Raw genomic sequence first — 22,273 nt, 5'->3', positions numbered from 1 at the left:
ATATTATACTTTTTTAAAAATATATAAACATCATTAAGTTTTTTTGTGTAACTATGTAAGAATTTCAATGCCCTTTCATTTCAGTTTTGCTTGATTTCAAGTTCGAAGTCTTTATACAGGCATGTGAGTCGAAGAATAGAATGAACAAAAAATTAAATAAATTATAATAAACAATAATCAAACCAATACACATCGCTTGTTTTAAAAAATGTTATCTATTGATGAATTGAAAAAGTGTTATCCATTAATGAAAAATAGACAATGTTTGTTTGAACAAGCGCTATCTATTAATGAATTGAAGAAGCGCTACCTATTGATGAAAAACTACTCTTATAGACAACGCTTATTCAGTCAAGTGTTGTCTATGAGAGCTTTGATAGACAACGCTTATTCAGTCAAGTGTTGTGTATGAGAGCTTTGATAGACAACGCTTATTCAGTCAAGTGTTGTCTATGAGAGCTTTGATAGACAGCATTTTCTAAAGAAAGTGCTATCTATTAAAAAATATATAGATACCGCTTGTTTAGACAAGCGCTATCTATCAAGTGTCATTAGACAGCGCTTTTTTACAAGCGCTGTCTATTAATAGATACCGCTCCAATAGATAGCGCCTAAAAAGCGCTATCTATTAAGAAAAAAAAACGCTGTCTATTGCCAAATTTGGCGTAGTGAGGTCTATAATTCAACATGTGCGAGAAACTTGTGGTCTATCCTTGAGAAGAATGGAATCAACAACCATATATGAAGACAATAGTGCATTGTTCAATTGAAAGGATGATGTAGAGATCCCAAAGATTCGTTCATGCAAAAATCTAGCAAATTTATTTACAAAGTCTTTGCCAAGAATAACTTTTGAGCAATTGGTTCACAAGATTGGACTCCATCATCTTAATAAGGTAAGTTTACGTGAGGGGGAGAAATAGAAGATGTAAAGAACAATATTATATAGAATGGTGTACTCTTTTTCCTTCACTAGGTTTTTATCCAAAGGGTTTTTTCTAGTAAGTTTTTAACACGACACATACTTTTATCAATGGACACCCAATGGGGAGTGTTATGAATTAATGGTCGTCCATTGATTTGATACAATCACTCGTATGATTAATATGATTGATAATCATATGATTCATTACTCTTTATGTAAATATTTTGTATTAACTATTTGATTTGTATCCTTTATGGATTGCTATGTTGTTTTTATAAATAGGACTTTTCCAATTAGTAATAAGACACACAAAAAAGTTGCTCCCTATTCTCTTATTTTGTATTCTTTCTTTGCTTCTTCTCTGTATTATTAGGCCTTATTTGATAACCAAAATTTTTTTTCTTTATCTTCTCTCCTTACTTAATTTTTTATCAAAATAATTCAATTTGAATTATTTATTAAAGACTATTATTTATATCTTCTCTTAAATGTATTTATAATCTAATAATAATAATAATAATAATAATAATAATAATGATTCTTACATTAAAATCTTTCAATAAATTACACCGGACATTATTAGAACGAAGTAATTCATATAAAACAATTACACAATTAAAAACAATACAAACAAATTTTTGGTACATATTCGTGTTTCCAATTCTTTTTTTGGTGTCACTAAGAAAACTTATTTAACTCATGGAGAATCAAAGGAAACAAACTGGAGAAGTTCTGGATTCTGCTCAAAATGTACCATGTCACGCGTAGTCAAGGTAATCCATGCCTCAATGCCATCACCAGCCTTAGTAGCCATAAAAATCACCACATTTTTTATAGGCACTCCAATAGTGCGCACGTAACATGGTTTTCCCCATCCGAAATCCGTTTCATAGAACCCAAACCTCACCCAACTGCTAAAGATATAACAAGGAACACCCTTTTCTGCGACCATTGTTCTTGCTTCCTTCAAACACTCCATCACCTTATAAAACTCATCACCCTGAACCATACTCAAATATTTTCCATCAACTTTTCTTATCGTTTCCCTCACTCTCTCACCCAAATCGCGCAGCCCCACTTCTCCTTCCACCTCCACCACCGGAGACACCGCCTGTTGCCACAGATTTCCCATGGAATGCTCCGAAAAGGTTTGGGCCATTCTGCTGCGAATGTTCACCGCGTGGGATATCATAGACGCCGGAATTTTTCCTTCCTCTGAATTTGCTTTCGCAGCTTCCAGTGATGATTTCCATATGAGTGCTGTCACGGCTTCAACACTGGTGGGAGTGAAGTCGAAGCTCCCCAACTTTTGCTTCAGTCTAGATATGTTGCTCCTGTTGAACACGAACCTCTTTGTCACAATGTTTTTGCGCATCATGCGACCAGTCAAGTCCATTTCTATCTTCCTCCGCGAAAAAACCAGTGCCCCTTCTTCCATTTGAGGTAGTATCAGTTTGTTGCCTTCTCCTCTGCAAAAATTCAAATTAATCATATTATAAAATGAACATTCAAATCTTAAGAACGGGATTATATAAGTTTAACTCAAGTTTATAAAATCACTAGGATTTGGAATGTGTGACCAATAATATACCTTGATGATGCAGCCCAAGCAGTGAGGAAGGATGCTGCTGCCGAAGCATCAGCGATCTTGTGTGAGAAGCAGACGCCAAGCGCAAGACCTCCACACGTGAACTGGTTCAACTGAACTGCCATGTTCCCAGTCAGAGTTTCTCTTGCAGGGTTGAAGGGATCGCATGGGAAAAGGTGGTTGATCTGATGAAGGTCAGGGTCTTTGAGAAGGCTTGAGAGTTCCATGGGGACTCTACACTCGGTGAAAACAACGCCCTCATCGTTGCACTCGACGGTTGAGTTGCCTCTGAGGGTTCCGCAAAAGGGGTAATAGAGAGTGAGGACTTCTGATAGAGAAGCCTTCAATTTTTGAGATATTGTTTTGGTGTTTGTGGCATCGGAAGCAGAGTATAAGAGGATTATAGGAACGTAAAATGGAGGAGCCAATTGATCGATGAGAGAGAGTTTGAAGTGTCGAAGCTCATTGGGTGTTGTTGAAGATGGCTTTATTGTCTCCTTTGATACAATCTCACCTTTCACTTCCATTTCTCTCAACATAAACTGTTGCTATATATGTATAATATGAGACTCTGTTACTATATATAGAGATAAAAATCTTGCCTTCATATCATAACCAAAAGTTTTCTGAGTTTTTAAATTAGACATGTGATCAATTTCTCATATAAATTAGATTCATATCTTATTATAATTATATATCTTTGATAATCCTTTTAATAATATCTATTAATATATGAACATTGTGTTTTTAGAGAAAGAGTTTGAATAATTTGAGAATTTTATATAAATTATTACTTGAATCTACTGCGCATGTTGTTGGCAAAACAATTTCCTTATATTTTCTATTTTACAAATTATAAAAAAAAACAATGATATATTAGTTATTTAAATATGGCATGAATCAAATTTATTTGTTGATATCTGTATCGTATCTTAGAAAATCTTTTATGTGTAGTTTGACTATAATACTTTTATACAATTTACTTGAATCTCATCACTGTGCATGTTAATGTTTGTTTAATATTTTATATGTGAACTTCATGGTTCATACGATATTAAATTAATTCTATTTTAATGAGAAAGTCCCCATCTGTAGCTTCTTCCGGCTACTAGAGCTTTCGTGTTGCATGATAGTACGGGTGACGCTATGTACAATGAAAAATTACACCTTAGTATGTACAAGGAGAAATTAGACATAACTAGCTTGCCAATGAAGTCTTAGGTGGTGTGGTTCTTACGTGCCAAAATAACTATTTTAGTGAATTTTTAGAAAAGTTACTAAAATAGATATAATTGAAAATTTTTGAAAGTGGATAAATTGTGAAACAATAAAACTATTTTAAAGTTAAAGTATGGTTACAATAACACGATTTTAGTTAAAACATTTTAAACCGAAATCATATTATCTTGGCCACAATTAAAGTAAAGTTGTATCACTCTAACACAATTTTAATTTAAAGTGTATTGAACTAAATTCGTGACATCTTGATATGAGTTTGGCTTAAAAATATTTTACACTAAAATTGTACTATCCTAACACAACTTTTTCACCATAATATTGTGTCCAAAACTTAATTTTATATTTGTAATTTTTTTCAAATTTTGGTATTTCGCCAAATTTTCTAAAAAATTAATCTGGAACGCTGCTTTTGTCTATTTATGGGTATGAAACAATTTATAAGAAAAGAAAAAAATTATAAACAAGTTTTATTTAGAACAATTATAATTTAAAACTCGCGAATAAGTACAGTTTTTTTTTTTGTATATTTTGTTTCTATATCACTTCATTAAATTAAAAAGAATTTGACTTATATTTATTATATTATTAGTAAAGTGCTTTTATAACTTATTTTATATATTACTCTTAATATAATTTTAATTTTATTAATAATGTATTTTAATTAATGATGTATATAGTATATCAAATGTCTCACTAGCACCAATATAAACCACAACCCAATCAACTCAGTCCATATGGTTCTCAAGACTTTGACATTTGACTCTAGTTTTGGAAGATATGTGTATTGAGTAAATTTACAAATTATATATTTGTCATATTATCTCATGCTCCCACAAACCAATAATATACTAGGACTAATGTCCCCTTCAAGTATGACAAGGTAAACTACTTAAAATTTGTGTGGTTCGTTCTTATTTCTACTAAAGCACCATATTATAGGAACCTCCCTCCACTTTCACAACTAGACATCTTTCTCAATGTGAGTTGGATAACAACGAAGTTAAGATAATCTCATCAAATCACCATTCACTACATGCTAAACACAACTTAGTATAGCAATCCCTCCCTGAAAATTATTATACTTTCATCATCCGCACAAAAAATACATATTTTATTCAAAAAAAGTAATATAAAAAATGTAATTATTTTATCCCAATTTGTATGTACACAAACGACTACATTCAATGAGTTAAGAGACCAGAAGCAATAAAACAAATATTTTATTTAGTTTGAGTGAAAATATTTTAGCTTGAGCAAAAACATTTTAGCTTAAGTGAAAATTTGCTTGCTCAAGAGAATTATGTAGAAATTTTGTTCAGTTGTAGTGTTATTTTTGCTTGAGCAAAAATGAGGATGGAAATAAGGTTACTTTCAATTTTATTTTTGCTTAAACTAAAAATATTTTGTTTTAGCTAAAATTGGACAGAGAGTAGAGTTTAAGTTCGTTCTATTTACGCTTGAGTGAAAATCATCGTCTAGAGTGAAAATATCATAATCCTTACCCTTTGCAACATAATAAGATCATCCCAAAAAATTCAACAATAGTTCAATCAAACATACATAACCCATATATCACACTCTCCTCATCCTCATCAACAATAGTTCAAAAATCTTTACTAGCTTCCCTTAGTTTTTAGCAGACTCCAAACATCACAAGTACTCCACATGGCACAACTCTCACAAGTAGCTCTAACTACACAAAGAAAACTCAAATCAAAGATCTGAACCCACTCTCATGACCACAAAAGAACAAAGATTCACTTTGAGCTACCTAGACTCACATGCAAACCCCATAGGGGCCACATGAAAACAAAACAAAATAGACTCAAGAAAAATAGTAGAAAATGAAGTTACTTTATTCACACTTTTGATCAGTTAGTTGTGTTATCCTCTACACCAAGAGTATTAATGTGGGCTTGGGTATTGATGAAGGATGGAGTTAGAAAGTTATAAAGATGGAAGAGAAAGATTTAGAGAAAAGGTTTTACAGAGATCATGGTTTTTACATAATGAAACTCAACTAATAGAAAATTTTATTTATAGTTTAACTTTTTAATAATAAAATAATCAAGTATCATTATAAAACCATTACTACACTTAAAAAAAAATGGATCCTTATACTCTATGCAATATTAATTGATCTTCTCTTCTTTAGACAACTTTCGTAATAGCTAACAATACTTATCTTCGTAGGTTACATGGTGACCTCTTACTTTAAAGAGGGATAAAGTAAATAATGTAACTTTATCTCAATTACAAAGAGATATTTGAAAGTAAAAAGCATTTGGCGTGAATCTCCTTGGAAACAATGGTCAATACATTCCTTGTGTCACTAAATTAAGCTTCAAGTATATACATTAAATTTACGTCAACTTAATATCTATTTGTATTAATCATTTGATCACCATCAATCCCTTGTTAGACAAAGTGGGAAGATCTGCATGGTATTTTATCGTTTGTCAAACGAACAATTGCACTTATGATTTTACAATGTCTATTAGATCCAACTTCTTTATGTCTTAACATTTATTGTATTTAAGTGCTTAATCAAAGTCATAGGGTGATAGAATTTTACTCTTACATAAAGAGAGAAAGTATGTTTTCTCATACCTTATACTTTAGTTTTGTAAAGACCCTAAGCTCTTACATTTGATTTAGTCCTAAAGTTACAAAACCATGTTAATATAAACACAACAAGACAAGTTATAGTTAAGGCAACAACAAAGTAAATACATTGATAATACATTTTTAAAATAAAATAAACATATCATTATTGCAAAAATAGAAAACGACAACACGTATTGACGACGACTACCAAGGTGACGTAAATAAAAGTGTGATGGTAGTTTTACAATTACACCGAACTTTGTAATGATGATTGTCATTCTAACCGTCATTATATACCATAAATGTAGAAACAATTACGGCTAGTCTAAACATCGTCGTTGAAAATTTAAAAATAACGATGGTTCAAAGTTAAATGGCCATTATAAATTTTTTAATAGCTAAATAACAAAGATTTATTGGAAAACCATTGTTGAAAAATATTCCAAGGCTAAAAGGTTTCCCTTTTCACTTTCTCGCGCATGAATAGTTTCTTCTTCTTCACTCCATGTCGTCGACGCAGTGTTGATAGCATAGTTCAAAGTTGGTTTTGGGATGCCCTTCACTGTTGTTCTTCGTCGAACCACCACCCTCTTCTTCACGCTTTGGCCATTGGTTTTCGTCCTTGGTAAGCCTTCGAGGCCGCGCCACCACCTCCGTTGTTCGCTTCCTGGGCCATCATTGTTTGCCACTATTGGAGACCATTCTTGGTCATTGTTCGACGCCACTCTTAGCCTTCACGTATCCTCCGTTTGCGCCTCTTCTCTTTATTGTTGACGTCGTCGAACCACCATTTCTTAGCCCCCTTTCGCTACCATTTTGTTACGCAAAGCCACAATCCCACATTCTTCTTATCTCATGGTCTTCTCCTTCTAGGTTAGTTTAAAATATTTTAATTTTTATTTGATTGAACTTATTATTATTATTTTTTATATAAAATGTAGTAATAATAAAATAGATAGAATAAGTTTATTGAGTAGCTTTTATAAATGCTTTATTAATGTTTTCCTAATCTCCAATTTTACACAACATAAACTTTATTTAAATCTATTGGAGGTTCTATTTACAATAATTGTGTTGAATCTTGAATGGGATAAGGCAATACCTTTAATGAGAAAAAATGAGATTTGCATGCATTGATAGAAAACTAATTTCGATCACTATCTATAGAACATAAATGGATCAGAGTTGGATTAATTTATGACGTATAAGTAATGATTACAATCGAGGGGTTGAAAAATTTTTATAGTTCGCTCAACGAAATGCTGGTAGTGTAGAAAACATAGTAAGGATGAGATGTCCTTGTGTGAGTTGTTTGAATGGGAGAAGATTGGATGTTGCCGAAATTAGAGAACATCTTTTTTTAGATGAATTTTTGAAGAACTATACAACATGGATGTGGCATGATGAATTGGTAAACATTCCAAGTGTAACTAAAAAACATGAAACCATTGATTAGACAATGGACGATAGATTAGAGGGCAAGATCCTTGATGTTGGAGTACATACCTTTGCTAAAGTTATGTATGAAAATATGACTATCGATGTAGAGACCTAGTTCTATCCTGGTTCAATTAACTTACATGATTATCAATCGTGTTAAGGTTGACAAATTTGAAGGCATTGAATGGTTGGATTGATAAAAATCTTCACATAATTGCTTCAGCTGTTGAAGGAAATGCTTCCTGAAAGTAATACATTACCTAATCGAATGTATAAGGCAAAGGAGATACTTTGTCCAATGCGTATGGAATATAAAAAGATTCATGCATGTCTTAATGATTGTATTTTATATAGAAAAGTGTATGCAAACTTAAGAAGTTGTCCCAAGGGTGGTTTGTCACGTTATAAGGTTAAAAATGGTGATCAGGGGAATACTTATGAAGTCGCAAAGCACGACCGTCCTTTGAAGACATTTGATATCTACCAATAATCCCTAGGTTTAAACATATTTTGCGAATCCAAGTGATGTTAAAAACCTTAGATAGCATGTTGATGAGCGGAAATGTGATGGACTACTTCGTCATCTTGTAGATTTTGTGCAATGAAAGAACATTGATAAAGAATTTCCTACATTCAGAAATGAATCAAGGAATTTGAGAGTTGGACTAGCTACAAATGGAATGAATCCTTGTGGAAATTTAAGTACTAATCATAGTTCATGGTCTGTTTTGCTAGTGATTTATAACTTGCCTCCAGGTTTTTTCTGTGTAGAGAAAGTACATGATGTTATCTATGATGATTTTTGGTCCACCAAAACCAAAGAATGAAATTGATGTTTATCTTAGTCCATTGATTGATGAGTTCAAGTTGTTATGGGATGATGGGATTGAAGTCTTTGATGAGTTTTTCGATGAATCTTTCAAATGCATGTGATGTTATTTTGTACTATCAATGACTTTTAAAATCATTTTTATTCATTACCTTCTTACATATTAAATGTGTGTTTTCATTGTCAAATTAGGTACTTGCATGGTTTGTGTTTAGAAGCGGAAAAGGATGACACATATGGGTTTATAGACCTTTAGTTCATGACTCAAACAGGTAACAGGAATACAAAAACAAAAAAGTACATCATTAATTACATAATGTAGCGAAAGAAACAAGTTTACCTTGCTCCATATATATATATATATATATATATATATGTTTGTATGTATATCATTATTTTTGATTCCATAATGTATAGCTTTTGCATTTTAAATATATTTCAAGTAATTTTCAATGCAGTCATCGTTGGCAACTATTAGTTTTATGAATACCGGAGTGGACTACTTTACGGTTTTGCTCTTTGCATAGACCTCTTCCCCCTTATTTGAAAAGCATAGTAGATATGTAAGTTTATTTTAAGAAACACCTTCTATTACATTCACCTTAAACATACAATGTTATGTTTTCTAACATTGATTGTCTTAATTTTAGTGCTTTTAATGGACATAGTATATTGAGTGGTAGATCGACTGCTAATACTAAAAGGACATGGATTTTCCTCTAGGTATTTATATTGTATCATTCATTTACTTTTTGTATAATTTATCCAAATAGTTTTACTATGAGTGTAGTGCAATAAACAAATTGGGAGCTAAGAATGTGACTATTACATCATGCAATGGATGACAACAATTGTCCAAGCTGGTTATCAAAGTGGTTGGGATGAGGTAATATGTTAATTTTCATATGTACTAATTTTAACTTCAACTAACTTTCATATCAAATAATATTAACTTCAACTAACTTTTGCATAATTTTAGTGACCCAAGTCCAATGGATTCAAATGCATTAACTTATGTTTAACAAGTATGGGCAAAGTATTTTTTGTCTAGATGTTAGTTAGAGTTAGAGTTAATTTATAATACTTATATATATATATATATATATATATATATATATATATATATATATATATATATATATATATATATTAGTTAGTTATGTGTAACAATTTTGAGATTTATTAATATTTTGAACTGTCTTTGGATCTCTAAATGATTTTGAACTGCCTTTTGTGTTGAAGTTTCTATAGGTTTTGTTGTAATTTGAAATTGCAAATAATTCCTTTAAAAAACCAGTCACATATAACAATGATTTTTACCTTAACCATCATTATAGATCTAATTCAATGACGGTTATGGGATACCCATCATGGTACATTAAATCTAAATTTATTTATTTTATACATTATTGTATTATAACGACGGTTAGTACAATAATGACAAGACAAGTTTTGACACAACGAGTTATAATGACGAGTTTTGAAACCATCGTCGTTGTGTATGAAAATTGACAACGGTTCTAACAATTGTCATTGATTCCCTTATACTTTTAACAATGAATGTTACAACGATGGGTCCATAATTGTTGTAACAGGTGTTTTTTAACTGTCGTGAAAAGTCGTATCTATAGTAGTGTATATCAAAAAGTTAAAGGCCACTCAACTCCAAAAAGAATGTGAGAATAAAAATTTGTATTCAAATATAGTATGTTAAATATTGTATTTTGCTTCAGTTTTACTAAAACTCTAAGGTTTTACATTAGATTTTTTCTCAAACTTACAAAAGCATGTTCTTATAAAACACCACCACGATAATGCAATATGTTTTGGAACAAAATAAACCTATATTAAAAAAATTCAAAATCATCCAATTTCAAAAGAATGTTTGATCATAAATTATATTAAAAGATAGATAACATTTCATCTTACCTTTTGCTTCAATCTTACAAAGACCTTGAGTTTTTACATTTACTTCAATACCAAAGGCACAACAACAAAGTAGTAAAGGCTTTGTTGCTCTTCGATTTTCGTGAATGACTCATGGAGGCATTTTTAGAAGAGTGGGAGAAAGGTGTCTTTTCATTGGGTGAAGGCTTCGTTGAAGAAGCCCTTGATGAGATAATGGTTGGGCTTTGGAGTCTTAGAAGGGATGACATCAATACTTTTATTTTTGTAAGCATATGCAGTTCAAAGTTACTCATGAAGAAAATCGTTGTATTGATAATTTAGTTTTTAATCATAGAGAACAATATAAGTAGTTTAATGTTTTAACTCCATATATTTATTTAGATTTTTTTCACAAGACGTATATTTTGCCTATGTTTCGTGAAGTATAATTTTTATCATAGATTTGGTGTGGTCTCTCAAGCTTTTGTATTCTTTTATTTTATTTTATTTTGATAAATTTTCATGTGATAGCAAATGATGAACTCTGAAGTGTCAGTATAATTAAAATGTCAAAATTAATCATGATGTCTAACATAACCTTGTTCAAATGTTTAAAATAAAATAAACACATAACTCAATAAAAAATAGTATAAATGAAATCAAAGTAAATATACAAACACACAAACCTTGTGTCACAAATACACAAACACTCTTTCGGTCTAGTTTATAAACAATAAGAACATTAAAAAAAACCAATGTAAATATATCATAATAATGTAGAAAACAAGAAAAAATATTATATGAACAAAAAAGGTGCCTTATTTCCAATGACGACTATCCCTCACTTATTATATTATATAAGATGATGAGCCTTTTCCTGCCGCATTTGAAGCCGAAAGCATTATATTCAAGCTGGCTCTAACATGGTAAATTGATACATTTTTTTCTCTCCAATTTTATTTTGGTTTCCATACCTACCTTGGCTTAGATCCAAGAGATTTGCAGTAGTTAAAATACAAATTGATTCAACTTCTCCCATGGACTATCCCTGAAAGTAAGCCTAAAACATAGGCAATTATAATATAAAACGATTTGAATGCCTCATATAATAAACATCGCAATATAGGATTCCAAAAATCATATTTTAATTAGAAGCAGGAAAATAAATAAAAATTAAAATAATATAATGAAAAGTAAATAAAATAAAAATTAAAAAAATTTGCAAAAAAAAAAATCTGTAATTTTTCATAGTTTTAATTGACAGGTAATTTCTTCGTGGATAATTGTTTCTCACAAACTTATAAAATTCTTAAATATTTTTTACAAAATTAGTTGTGAAAAGTATTTTAACACAAAATATTTTATAGAAAAATTGACAGCAATTTCTTGCAATTTTTTTACAACAAAATTTATAAGCATTTAAAAAAAATTAAAACAAAATTGACAAAAAAAAAATATGTAGTTTTAAATAGTGATATAGTCTGTCAAATGATATCTTTAAGAAAAATAATATAAATTTAATATTCAACAAATAGCCATTTTATAACAAATAGCATCAAATACCCATTTACAATCTTAAAATTGAACAACTCTTTAAATAAATTTTCATAACGTTTTTATTTAAATTTTTATTTCCATGATATGAGAAAAAACTAATTAATAAATGTGCCTACTAATACTAAGATTATTCACAAAATCTTATTTTAAAGGTAAGCTCAACTTAAATAGTCTTTTACAATTTAAAACATGAACAGCTGAAACATAAATGAAAGAAAATATTTCATATTCCAGTATAACACTTTCATCAACTATAAACAAATATAACCTACTCATGCAGCACGTAATAATTATGTCTTTTTGGTAATTCCAAAATTAGCTATATTAAAATTCGTGTCTCCTAAACATTTTAGTAATTATAACCCCTTGCTTTTATATAGAGAAAAAAATTTGCATTAACTATCTGTTTATATAAGTATGAATAATCCTATTTAGAACAATAATACTGAAGGAGTTTGAATGTAAGAGTTTTATATAAATTACTTGCGCACGTGAAAAGTATCGCAAAGCAATTTTGTTACTTATTCTACACAATAAATTAAACATGGTGTATCTATTTGAGATATTAAGAATATAATTTTGATATTATATAAATATATTCTATCAGGTTCATACCTATGCATAAATATCTTCGAAATTTTTTGCATTAATTATCACTTCATATAAAATATATATAATTCTTTTAATTAGAACAATAATGCAATGTGGGAGTTTCGTTGAGACTGCTATATATACATACTTGAATTTCACACTGTGCTCGTTAGATTTTATATATATATATATATATATATATATATATATATATATATATATATATATATATATATATATATATATATCTAAGACTTTATATTGCTTGAATATCACTACTGTGCACGTTAATGAAGCTTGTTGACAAAAAAAAATTTGTTATATTATTTCTTTTTCATACATGTTCTTCGATTTTATATTATACTTACTCTCTTTTATATCTCTTTGACTTTACAAGTGGATGAGTTATTCCAATATATACCTCGTTGATTGAGCTCTTTCTTTATTGAAATTCATTATTCAACTTGTAAAGTACAGGTTACCCCAATTAGTTCCTCCAAAGACTTTCATAGTTTTGGAAAGAACACTCTTCATTCACGTAAAAATTTTCCTAAGTCACAAAGGTTTATGTTATTGAAAAAATTTCAAACTATATCAAAAAATTTCGACAATTAGATAGATTCGTCCTCAATAATTAGTAACCTCAAAATTCACATAGAGGAGATGAAATAGAAGAACGATGAGAACATGGATTCAAACCATATGACCATGCATAAAAAAATGATGAAAATGTGCACACTCACCTTATGGTCTTGTCAAAGATTGTGGATGACGACATGGAGATCGTTCATAAGAAAATATAATATCAACCCTCCAAATAGTGCAAAATAAACATTAAACTATAGCTCATAAACTTCGACAATAAGTACAACAGTCAATCAAAGTTAGTTGTGATTAAACACAACCCACAGTTCGCAATACAACAATATGATAGTGGGCTTAATTCCACAAGGTCCATTAAAATGATCATTAAACCTAAAATGTCATGATATGATCTTTTTCGTTATTATATAAGGACAAGTGTCACCATTTTGGTGAATCCAACCAACATAGACATGATTTTTAAAAGACCAACCTCACTACCAAAAAATATAATTATAATAGGGGTTAATTATTGGGGGTTATAATAACCTCCACTAAGAGATATACATAGAAGAGGTTTTATAAACCCTTTTTAAATAAAAGGGATTTTTAAAGAACCCCAGTAAAAATTTATAATTTTTTAAAGTTTTAATTTGATTAAGTTACGAAACTTTTTCTCTCAAGATAGAAAGTGTTTCTAACTGAGTGGCTTGTTTTTCGTTCAAGAAAAAATATCACTGGTAAGAAGAAGAAGCAGATGCCTCTCGTCGCTCAAGGTAAACCGTGTACTCTCACTCCATCATTTTCATCTTTTTCTTTCATTTTCATTTTCAACTTAGTGGCTTTCGATTTCATTTTCGTTTTTGTGTCGATGGCTTTCGATTTCATCTTTGTCTATATGATTTCATCTTTGTCTCTATGATTTCATCTCTTTCAATTTCAATTTCAATTTCAATTTCATCTTTATAATGTGTGTGTTTAAGAAGTGGAAGTGTGACATGGTTTGAAGGCAAAAAAGTGAATATAATTATTGGCCTATAGCAGGTGTAGAAAGTCCTAGAAATCTAGTTTTCTGATTTGCGTTTCTTTATGTTCATCTACAATGACAACACACTGTTGTACATAAACTGTTCGACAAAATGTTGAAGAAGGACAAAGTACAGCTTCATTTTTGTTTTGAATTTGGGATGAGTTTCACCTATTCTCTCGCGGTTTTGGATGAGAACTACTTCAACCTCTGATTCTGGCGATAATGTGTGTTGTAGTGCGGAGGAGGTTGCAATACGCATCATTGGGGCCAATGAGAAAGAGAGTCGTTCATCGCGACATCGTTGAGGTGCCACAGTGGGGATCCAAGCTGTGAGGAGGCACACAATAGGTATTGTAATTATTAATTCTTCAATTCCTAGTAGAGAAGTCCTTATAAGATTGTAATTTCAGTCTTGTAAGATATCCTATTTCGTCATTAATCTTTAGTTACCCCTTTAGTATGCATTTGTGTGCCATCGGAGCGTATCCTTGTTCTTGTTGCGACCAATAGGCCGTTTGACCTGGATGAAGCAATAATGAGGAGATTTGAAAGGAGGTATGTCTACTAGTTCTTGACTTGCTTTTTGTTCTGGGCACGGATGGCATATATATGTTGGTCACAATCTGAATACTATGAAATTCAGTAATACTTTATCATTTGTAATTACTGTAACACTCATCTTTTGTTAACAGAATAATGGTGGGGGTGCCAAGCGCGGAGAACAGCGAAAAATTTTTTAGGACTCTTTTGCGAAAAGAAAAGGTGGACAAGAAATTTGATTTTAAGGAACTCGCAACTATGACAGAAGGATACAACGGAAGTAATCTCAAGGTTTATGCAATTTTCTAACTATTTCACTATTTATGTGACTATCGTGCTACAACCTGAAAATGCTTTTACTATTTTTAGCTTTTGATGCTCAAAGGTGCCTAACACATTTTTCACTCTCACTAATTGTTAAATGTAGAACTTGTGTACAACTGCTGCTTACAGACCTGTTAGAGAGTTAATTCAGCAAGAGAGAATAAAAATGATGGTAACTAGGCAATATCTTTGAAAGGTTTGCCCTTATATGATTATCATACCGATTTCACATTTGTTTCCTACAGGAGAAAAGGCAGAAAGGTGTTGAAGAGCAGAATAACAATGCAGGAAATACCTAAGATGGTATGGAAGCAAAAGAGGAAGTTAAGCAGGAAAAAGTAATTTCCCTTAGACCTCTGAACATGCAAGACTTCAAAGAGGCTAGGAGTCAGGTAAGACTCTGTCACCATAAAGGATTCTTTTGCTTATTCAATCCACTTTTAAGATCATATACCTTGAATTTCGTTGTCACATATGCTTGGCTTCGTTGCTTATTTGAATGAATGTAGCGACATGATAAGATTGCTTCATTTGACCATCATCTTTCTCTTGATTTTTTTGTTTAAATTTTGCTCTGTTCCTGGTATCTTGTGTGTTGGGGTTATGAAAGGGCGAAAATCCTTGAATGATTCACGATTCAGTTATTAAACCATAATTGTTCCACGATGTTTTATGTTCTAAATTCTTTTTGTTGAGAATTTATATTTCTTGTGGAGACTTTACATAACGTATACTTAGTGCTATTAAGCATTTTGTTCATAAGGCGAAGATAGTGACTTTTATTCTTGTGTTAAAAATATATGGCAATAAGCTTTTTTGCCTTAGATATCATTGAGGCAACCATTCTTTTTCATCTAACTTGATAATGTTTGTTCAATGGGGATAAAAGATAGTAAAAAAAATAACACATCTATGCATCCTATCATGTGGACTCTTTAATCTCTTAGAATCATATTTCAGAGCATTTTGTCTGATTCACTCTAGATTTTTGAGTTTGAGTTTGGTGTACCTAAATCACTATTGAAAAATTTAATTCTACCCTATTGTAAACGTTCCCAAATTAATCATAATTCAGAGAAAACGAAACAAACTTTCTTGTGTAAAGACTCACCATATCTGACAAGCAATAATTATATCATAATTTTTTGTTTTAATTTTCTAACAGTTATAACATCTATTATGTTTAACAAAAAGAGTGGCTGGGTGTTAAGAAAAATTGTAATACACATCTTTGTATTATTAGTATACGTGAAAAAAAGGTTGAACTTTTAAAATTGAATATTCATACTACACAGACATTTCGTCGTATAATTAATCTATTCTTGAAAATATTCATACTGTAGACTTTGATTGTTTTCTTAACTGGCTTATTTTTGAATATTCAAGGTTTCTGATCAATCTTGTGATTTCAGGTCTGTTGCTTACACATGTTCACTCTGGATTTTCTAAACCTGCACTTCTTTATCTGGTACTTTTGTTTATCTTTTTATTCTTGTCATTATACTGATTTCATAGCTACCTTTACTTTTTACATCATTTATTCCAGAACTTATGTTCTTGTCATATTTATTCTATTTGTGTGCTCATGAGTAGGGAAGACATTAAATACATCTTATTAAACACTTTAAGTTACTCAAGATCGTTGGCATACCTCTATTTTTTTTTCTTATTTTAATAATCTAATCTAATCTAAGCTCTTCAAATGATCATATTCTCCTTAATTGTGATTATGGATCATCTTATAGTGTGTTCAACCCTAATTCATCCCCTCTAATTAAGAACAGACTTAATCAGACCAATAACAATGTTTTTTCTTGTGCTCACTTGATATGATGTTGTATGAGCTAAACCTGCCAATTAAATTCCAGTGATGAGTATTAATAACAAAACTATTAACCGTATAGAGTAGCAGCACCAGCATGGGGAAAGTGTAAACAAAGTAGTAAGAGTGCAATTTTTGTGAAAAAGAAATTTCTTAAAGACAAAAAGAGATGAAAAAATAAACTGATACACTGTTGGAAATTGAAGGAAGCTAGACGAGGCTATCAACTAGGGTCCTAGGGAGTGTGAGGTAAATAAGAAGTGTAGGAAACTTAATTGCACCAGCAAAACCTTAGGAAGAGAGAGAGAGAGAAAGAACCTGGAAAAGAAATTAAAAACTATATAAAATATAACAGGTTTTGACATAAAAGCAATTGTGAAGTGAATGTTAATTTATGAGAGGGCATAGAAAAAGGTAATGTTTGGTAGCATTCATGAAGCAGTATAAAAATGAGCTAAAAAAAGGAACAGTGGGGTTGTTTTGCACTCACGGAGAGTGATTACTACATTGCATTTTATTAGTATATATATATATATATATATATATATATATATATATATATATATATATATATGGTAAGTATGGTTGAGATAAAAATATACAATTTCAAGCTAAAAGAAATAATAAGTGTACAAGCCAACCTTCATTGCCGAAAACTCTAAGCCCAATGCAAAGAGCAAAAAGATGACACCAAATTGAGCAACTGTCTCAACCTAGAAGCAATATGCAAGATTACTAGCAGCAAAAATAGATGACATTCAATCATCACTTCATTTCAATATGTCTTACAGAAAGAGAGAGTATCCATGACACATCGTGATTCCATTCAATCAATGATTTTATATTTGTAAAAGAATGTGGCTATATATATATATATATATATATATATATATATATATATATATATATATTTATATATATATATATAATATTTTAGGAGTGCAAAGATGTTGATATGTTTCTTTTGTTTTTTCTTATCACTATGAATGTCATATAGTAGTTTGTGTCTGAGCTTGTGATATTGTCGTGCTTTAGGAGTCTCGCGAACCCAACATATCATACATGACCTTAGGAGTGCACGAATATGTTCTGTTTTTTGCTTGGTTGCTTCTTGGCAAAGAGGTCAAGAGTAAAAAAAGAAAGGTGTGTTTGTTGAAAGCAACTCATGATTATTCTTCGTTGCAGTAACTGTTATAAAGAATTGTTTTTAAACAATCTATCTTTGCAGATGTTTGCAGAAGAAGTTATGAACTTTGTTGAGCCACAAGGTATCTGGTCAAAGAAGTGTTTGTAATATCAAGTACCGCATTAGAAGGATGTTATTTAATTTTTCATTATGTTTATTTTTCTTATTTAAAACAAATAACATTGTAATTGTTAATTTTAACTTTTACACTTTGTCATATTGTAGACTTTGTTCATTATCCCTTTTATAGATGTTATATGCATAAATTATAATTACCAAAAAATTAAAATCTTTTCCTTTTATAATTTTTCTTTTATTACAAGATTTATGTGTTATTAAAAAATACGAAACATACAAACAAACAATATTGGAGTTTTTAAATTGCAAGCATTAGCAGATGTTTTGAAAACCCCTGGCAGTAGTAGGGGTTTTGAAAACCCTTGGCAGTAGCGGGGGGTTTTCGAAACCCCTGGCAGTAGTGGGGGTTTTAGAAACCCCTGGCAGTAGCAGGGGTTTTGAAAACCTCTAGCAGTAGCGAGGGTTTTGTAAACCCTTGGCAGTAGCAGGGGTTTCAGAAACCCCAAGCAGTAGCGGGGGTTTCGAAAACCCCAAGCAGTAGCGGGGGTTTCGAAAACCCCAAGCAAGTTGTGTTTTTCCAGGGGTTGCTAAAAACCCCCGGTAATCTAATAGCGACACTGGTTCTTCCAAGGGAATTGCAAACCCCTGGTAAACCCATTAGTGGGGGTTAAAACCCCTAGAAATGTCAAATATAACCCCCACTAAAAATAATTATTTTTGTAGTGCCTACCGAATAAAATGAGGAAAGATTTTTTTTTCATTGTTTTATCTTTTATTTTCACTTCCTTATGTCAATTGGTGCTTTCATCGCCCTAACTTTATGCCTCCTAAACTAAACAAAGACCTAGAGAATACCCTCCAAACCATTCTAGAAAAATTGACCTCCCTTCAAACATAAATTGAGATCTCTCAAGACCAACATAAAGCTCATTACACCATTATCCACAACTCCATAGAACATCGCCAAACTAACCTAGAAACAAAACATGACATATGTAAGACCCGTGAAAATTAATTAATTAAATAAATAATTAATTAATAAATATGGGTAGCGAGAGCATTTATGATATTTAATATTGATTGATGTGACGTGGGAAAGAACTAGCGTACTTAATTGTGTGTTCAAGTCCTATGTATGCCAATTGTGTGTTATTTGATTTATTATTATTTTTAATAATATGCGTGATCATGTTGAGTGATAATGTAATCATAAAATTATATGAATCATAATGAAACATGAATTGGTTGAATGGTTGTGCTTTGATTTGACATTAGAATGGTTATGGGTTTGAACCTTGGTGGAACCAAATTAGGCTTTCTTTTTGTCAATTTTATTTTTGGCATGAAGGTGAAAGGGTAGATGAAACCCTAGCTGAATGGGCAGCCGAGGGTTGAAAAACCATCATAAAACAATCATTGAATGACCATTAAGCTAAGTAAATGTCAAATTTCGTTTTATGATCATTAACCTTCATTAACCCCTAATTAAGTGACCAATTAAAGAGAAAGAGAGGGTTTTTGGAGCTGCCAAAGGAAAGAGTTGTAAGAGGAGAGTATTCTGAATTTTTAGAGAGGATAGCAAGGAGTTGGCAGCAAGCTTGGAAGGAGACAAGGGTTGATTGTTTGGTAGTGCACAAGAGCTTGAAAAAAATTCCAACGCTTAAGCAAGGAAACTAGGTTAGGGGAGTTCCTTCACGTATATACATGCTTTATGATTGTTTTGTATTGTAATGTATGATCATGATGCCCTGCATAATCCTAAATCGTGGTGTTTTCGAGTTTCTGGAAAAATTCCTAGAAACCGCTTGGTGGCTTTGAATGTGCAGCCAGGCGACGCATGAGTGATAACCCAATTCTGGGTTTTTTTGTCATGAACCGCCTGGCGGCAAGGGTGACTCCGCCAGGCGATGCGAACACTCTGTAAAAATGCCATTTTTCGTACTTTTCGCGCAGCAAGAACCGCTGGGCGCAGTTTTTATACCGCCAGGCGCCAAGCTCTTGAATTTTGGGCGCTAGGCATCATAGATTTTTCTAGTTTGCGCAGTTTTCGTAAAATTGCGTTTCTCGATTCGTTAACCGTTCGATTTAGGTTAAATTTTTCCAGGCGATTCATAACATGTTGTTATTCACTTTGAACGGTGGAGATTTGCCTTGGATGTCTGCAGCTAGAGATATACATCACTCATGATTGGTTGTTTTAATTCCCTAATGGTATGAGTATTAATGGATGATTAAATGTGCTTAAGTGTTGGTGTGGACTTGATTGGTGAATGTATGTATATATATATATATATATATATATATATATATATATATATATATATATATATGTAATATAGATGTGTGATTGATGAGTATATATATGAATTCTGTGATTGATTGGATTCTTTGGAATCGTTCATGTGTAAAATGTGAAATTATGAGATGTATTATATTACGAATGTTTACCTGTGTGTATGAATCTTGGGGATTGAATGGGAAGCATTCGATTACGGTAACATGGTTAGGGTTTGGGGAATGATTCATTGAATTGATTTTATAGTGTAATAAGAACGAAATTGTGATTCTATGATTTTACTGGAAGAGAATGAAAATGGTTTAGTATGATAGCTATGGTTGAAAGGTTGGGGGTTTTGGATGACTTGAGTATAATTGTGGTTGAATTGTATTGGATTTGTGGTTGGATATATTTAAAGTTGAATAGTTGAACCTCTGTTACCATATTCACGTGCGAACTGTGAAGATAGACAAAGAATTGTGTTAGAGAATTGTTAGAAGAGGCTTGAAAGTGCTCAAAATTCTGGAATTTCGCCAGAATGACATGTACCACCTGGCGGAACGGGGCCTGCTGGTGTTATGTTTGCTATAATGTGCGTGATCTACAAGGCTTCTAGGATATCTTAAAGGTCGGCTTGTTATGTTCCTTGAGTTGTGGTGCGAAACGTGTCCCTTGAGTTGAGCTCGGATAGAGATTAAGCATGTGACATTCCTTAAATTGTGGCTCAGAATGGCATCCCTCGAGTTGAGCTCGGGATTGCAGATGAACACAAGGAACTCTTGAGTTGAGCTCGGGTTGGCGAGTGTTGCTGGTGTGAGTGTGCTAGTTGTGGCCAATACAGATGGGTCTAGATAGATTGTCCTCCTTAGTAGTTAGCTGACGAGTTTGGTAGTCTTGGAACGTTGCGAACTATGTTCGTATTTGGGAACTCCACCTGGCGTTACAATGTGTGATCCGTAGCATGGTTTCTCGCATGTGCTCTATCGGTTGTGGCCGATAGGTATGGCAGCAAGACATCTTGAGGTATTCATTACAAGACGTAGAACACGATTAACATGGTTGTGGCCATGTGGTATGGAATCAAAGGAAGGAATTCCTTTGTTGTGATTGTGTGATATATATAATTGTGCTATATACATACATACATATATATATATATATATATATATATATATATATATATATATATATATGTTTTGTTAGCTCACCCTATCTGCTTGTGTTAGGCGATGATTGTGTACGCAGTACACGGGAGCAGATGATGTTGCAGGTGGATTTAGTGAGGCTTAAAGCTGGAGCGGGGCTAGACTTGGGAAGAGTTTTTATCAGTTTTTTTATTATGTTTTGGAACAATTGTAATAATTTACATTATTAGACTTGGTTTTTATTATGGATTTTATCTCGAGTTATAATAGAGATTTTGAGAATATTTATTACTAAATAAAAGTTGAAATTTCCCGCGATTTTGGAAAATGGATTTATAATTAATGAAATTTTATTTTTCTTATTTTATTTTATTATTTAAACCCGTAATATCCGGAAGGGATGTTACACCAATCGTTCCTAACTAAACACTATCTATTACTTAAAGTTTAACCACTCTTAGCTAAATACATTGTATTGTTTAAATCTAGTCATTGTTGGCTACACATGCAGCCACTTTTGGCTAAAACATTAGTATTTCTTGGATCTTGCTACTTTTGATTTTGTCTACACAAAGGTGTGATATAAATGATCACAATTGTACTGCTTAAAAAAGGATAAGTTTGA

At 31.6% G+C, this 22,273-nt stretch overlaps 1 protein-coding gene and 1 long non-coding RNA gene across 5 annotated transcripts; one reads left to right on the top strand and one right to left on the bottom strand.

The window, feature by feature from the left end:
• Window positions 1-1,474: 1,474 nt before the first annotated feature.
• LOC114165189 (vinorine synthase-like) lies at window positions 1,475-3,067 on the bottom strand. Its single transcript, XM_028049852.1, has 2 exons — window positions 2,490-3,067; window positions 1,475-2,394 (listed from the first exon to the last, which is right to left on the bottom strand). Exons 1-2 carry the CDS (start codon window positions 3,050-3,052, stop codon window positions 1,623-1,625), a joined length of 1,335 nt encoding a protein of 444 aa, XP_027905653.1. The 5' UTR covers window positions 3,053-3,067; the 3' UTR covers window positions 1,475-1,622.
• Window positions 3,068-13,858: 10,791 nt separating this feature from the next.
• LOC114166590 lies at window positions 13,859-18,366 on the top strand. Of its 4 annotated transcripts, none has more exons than XR_003599965.1 (9): window positions 13,859-14,021; window positions 14,511-14,623; window positions 14,734-14,830; window positions 14,968-15,106; window positions 15,243-15,311; window positions 15,385-15,531; window positions 16,552-16,607; window positions 17,997-18,104; window positions 18,190-18,366. It is a non-coding gene; the product is annotated as an uncharacterized LOC114166590 (long non-coding RNA). The 4 variants fall into 4 exon arrangements; XR_003599968.1 differs by having other exon boundaries at window positions 14,722-14,830; XR_003599966.1 differs by having other exon boundaries at window positions 13,870-14,021; window positions 14,394-14,623.
• The last annotated feature ends 3,907 nt before the right edge of the window (window positions 18,367-22,273 follow it).

The sequence above is a fragment of the Vigna unguiculata genome, chromosome 10, assembly GCF_004118075.2.
Source record: "Vigna unguiculata cultivar IT97K-499-35 chromosome 10, ASM411807v1, whole genome shotgun sequence".
Lineage (NCBI taxonomy): Eukaryota > Viridiplantae > Streptophyta > Magnoliopsida > Fabales > Fabaceae > Vigna > Vigna unguiculata.
The sequence above is the reverse complement of the archived record's forward strand: the minus strand, read 5'-3'. Positions and strand labels throughout refer to the sequence as shown.

What these genes read in the sequence shown, in the direction of transcription:
- LOC114165189 (XM_028049852.1), bottom strand. Translation starts at nt 3,052, where the DNA reads ATGTTGAGAGAAATGGAAGTGAAAGGTGAGATTGTATCAAAGGAGACA. An exon ending in ATTGGTCACACATTCCAAAT is followed by an intron (nt 2,395 to 2,489) that starts CCTAGTGATTTT and finishes GAATTTTTGCAG; the next exon opens with AGGAGAAGGCAACAAACTGA.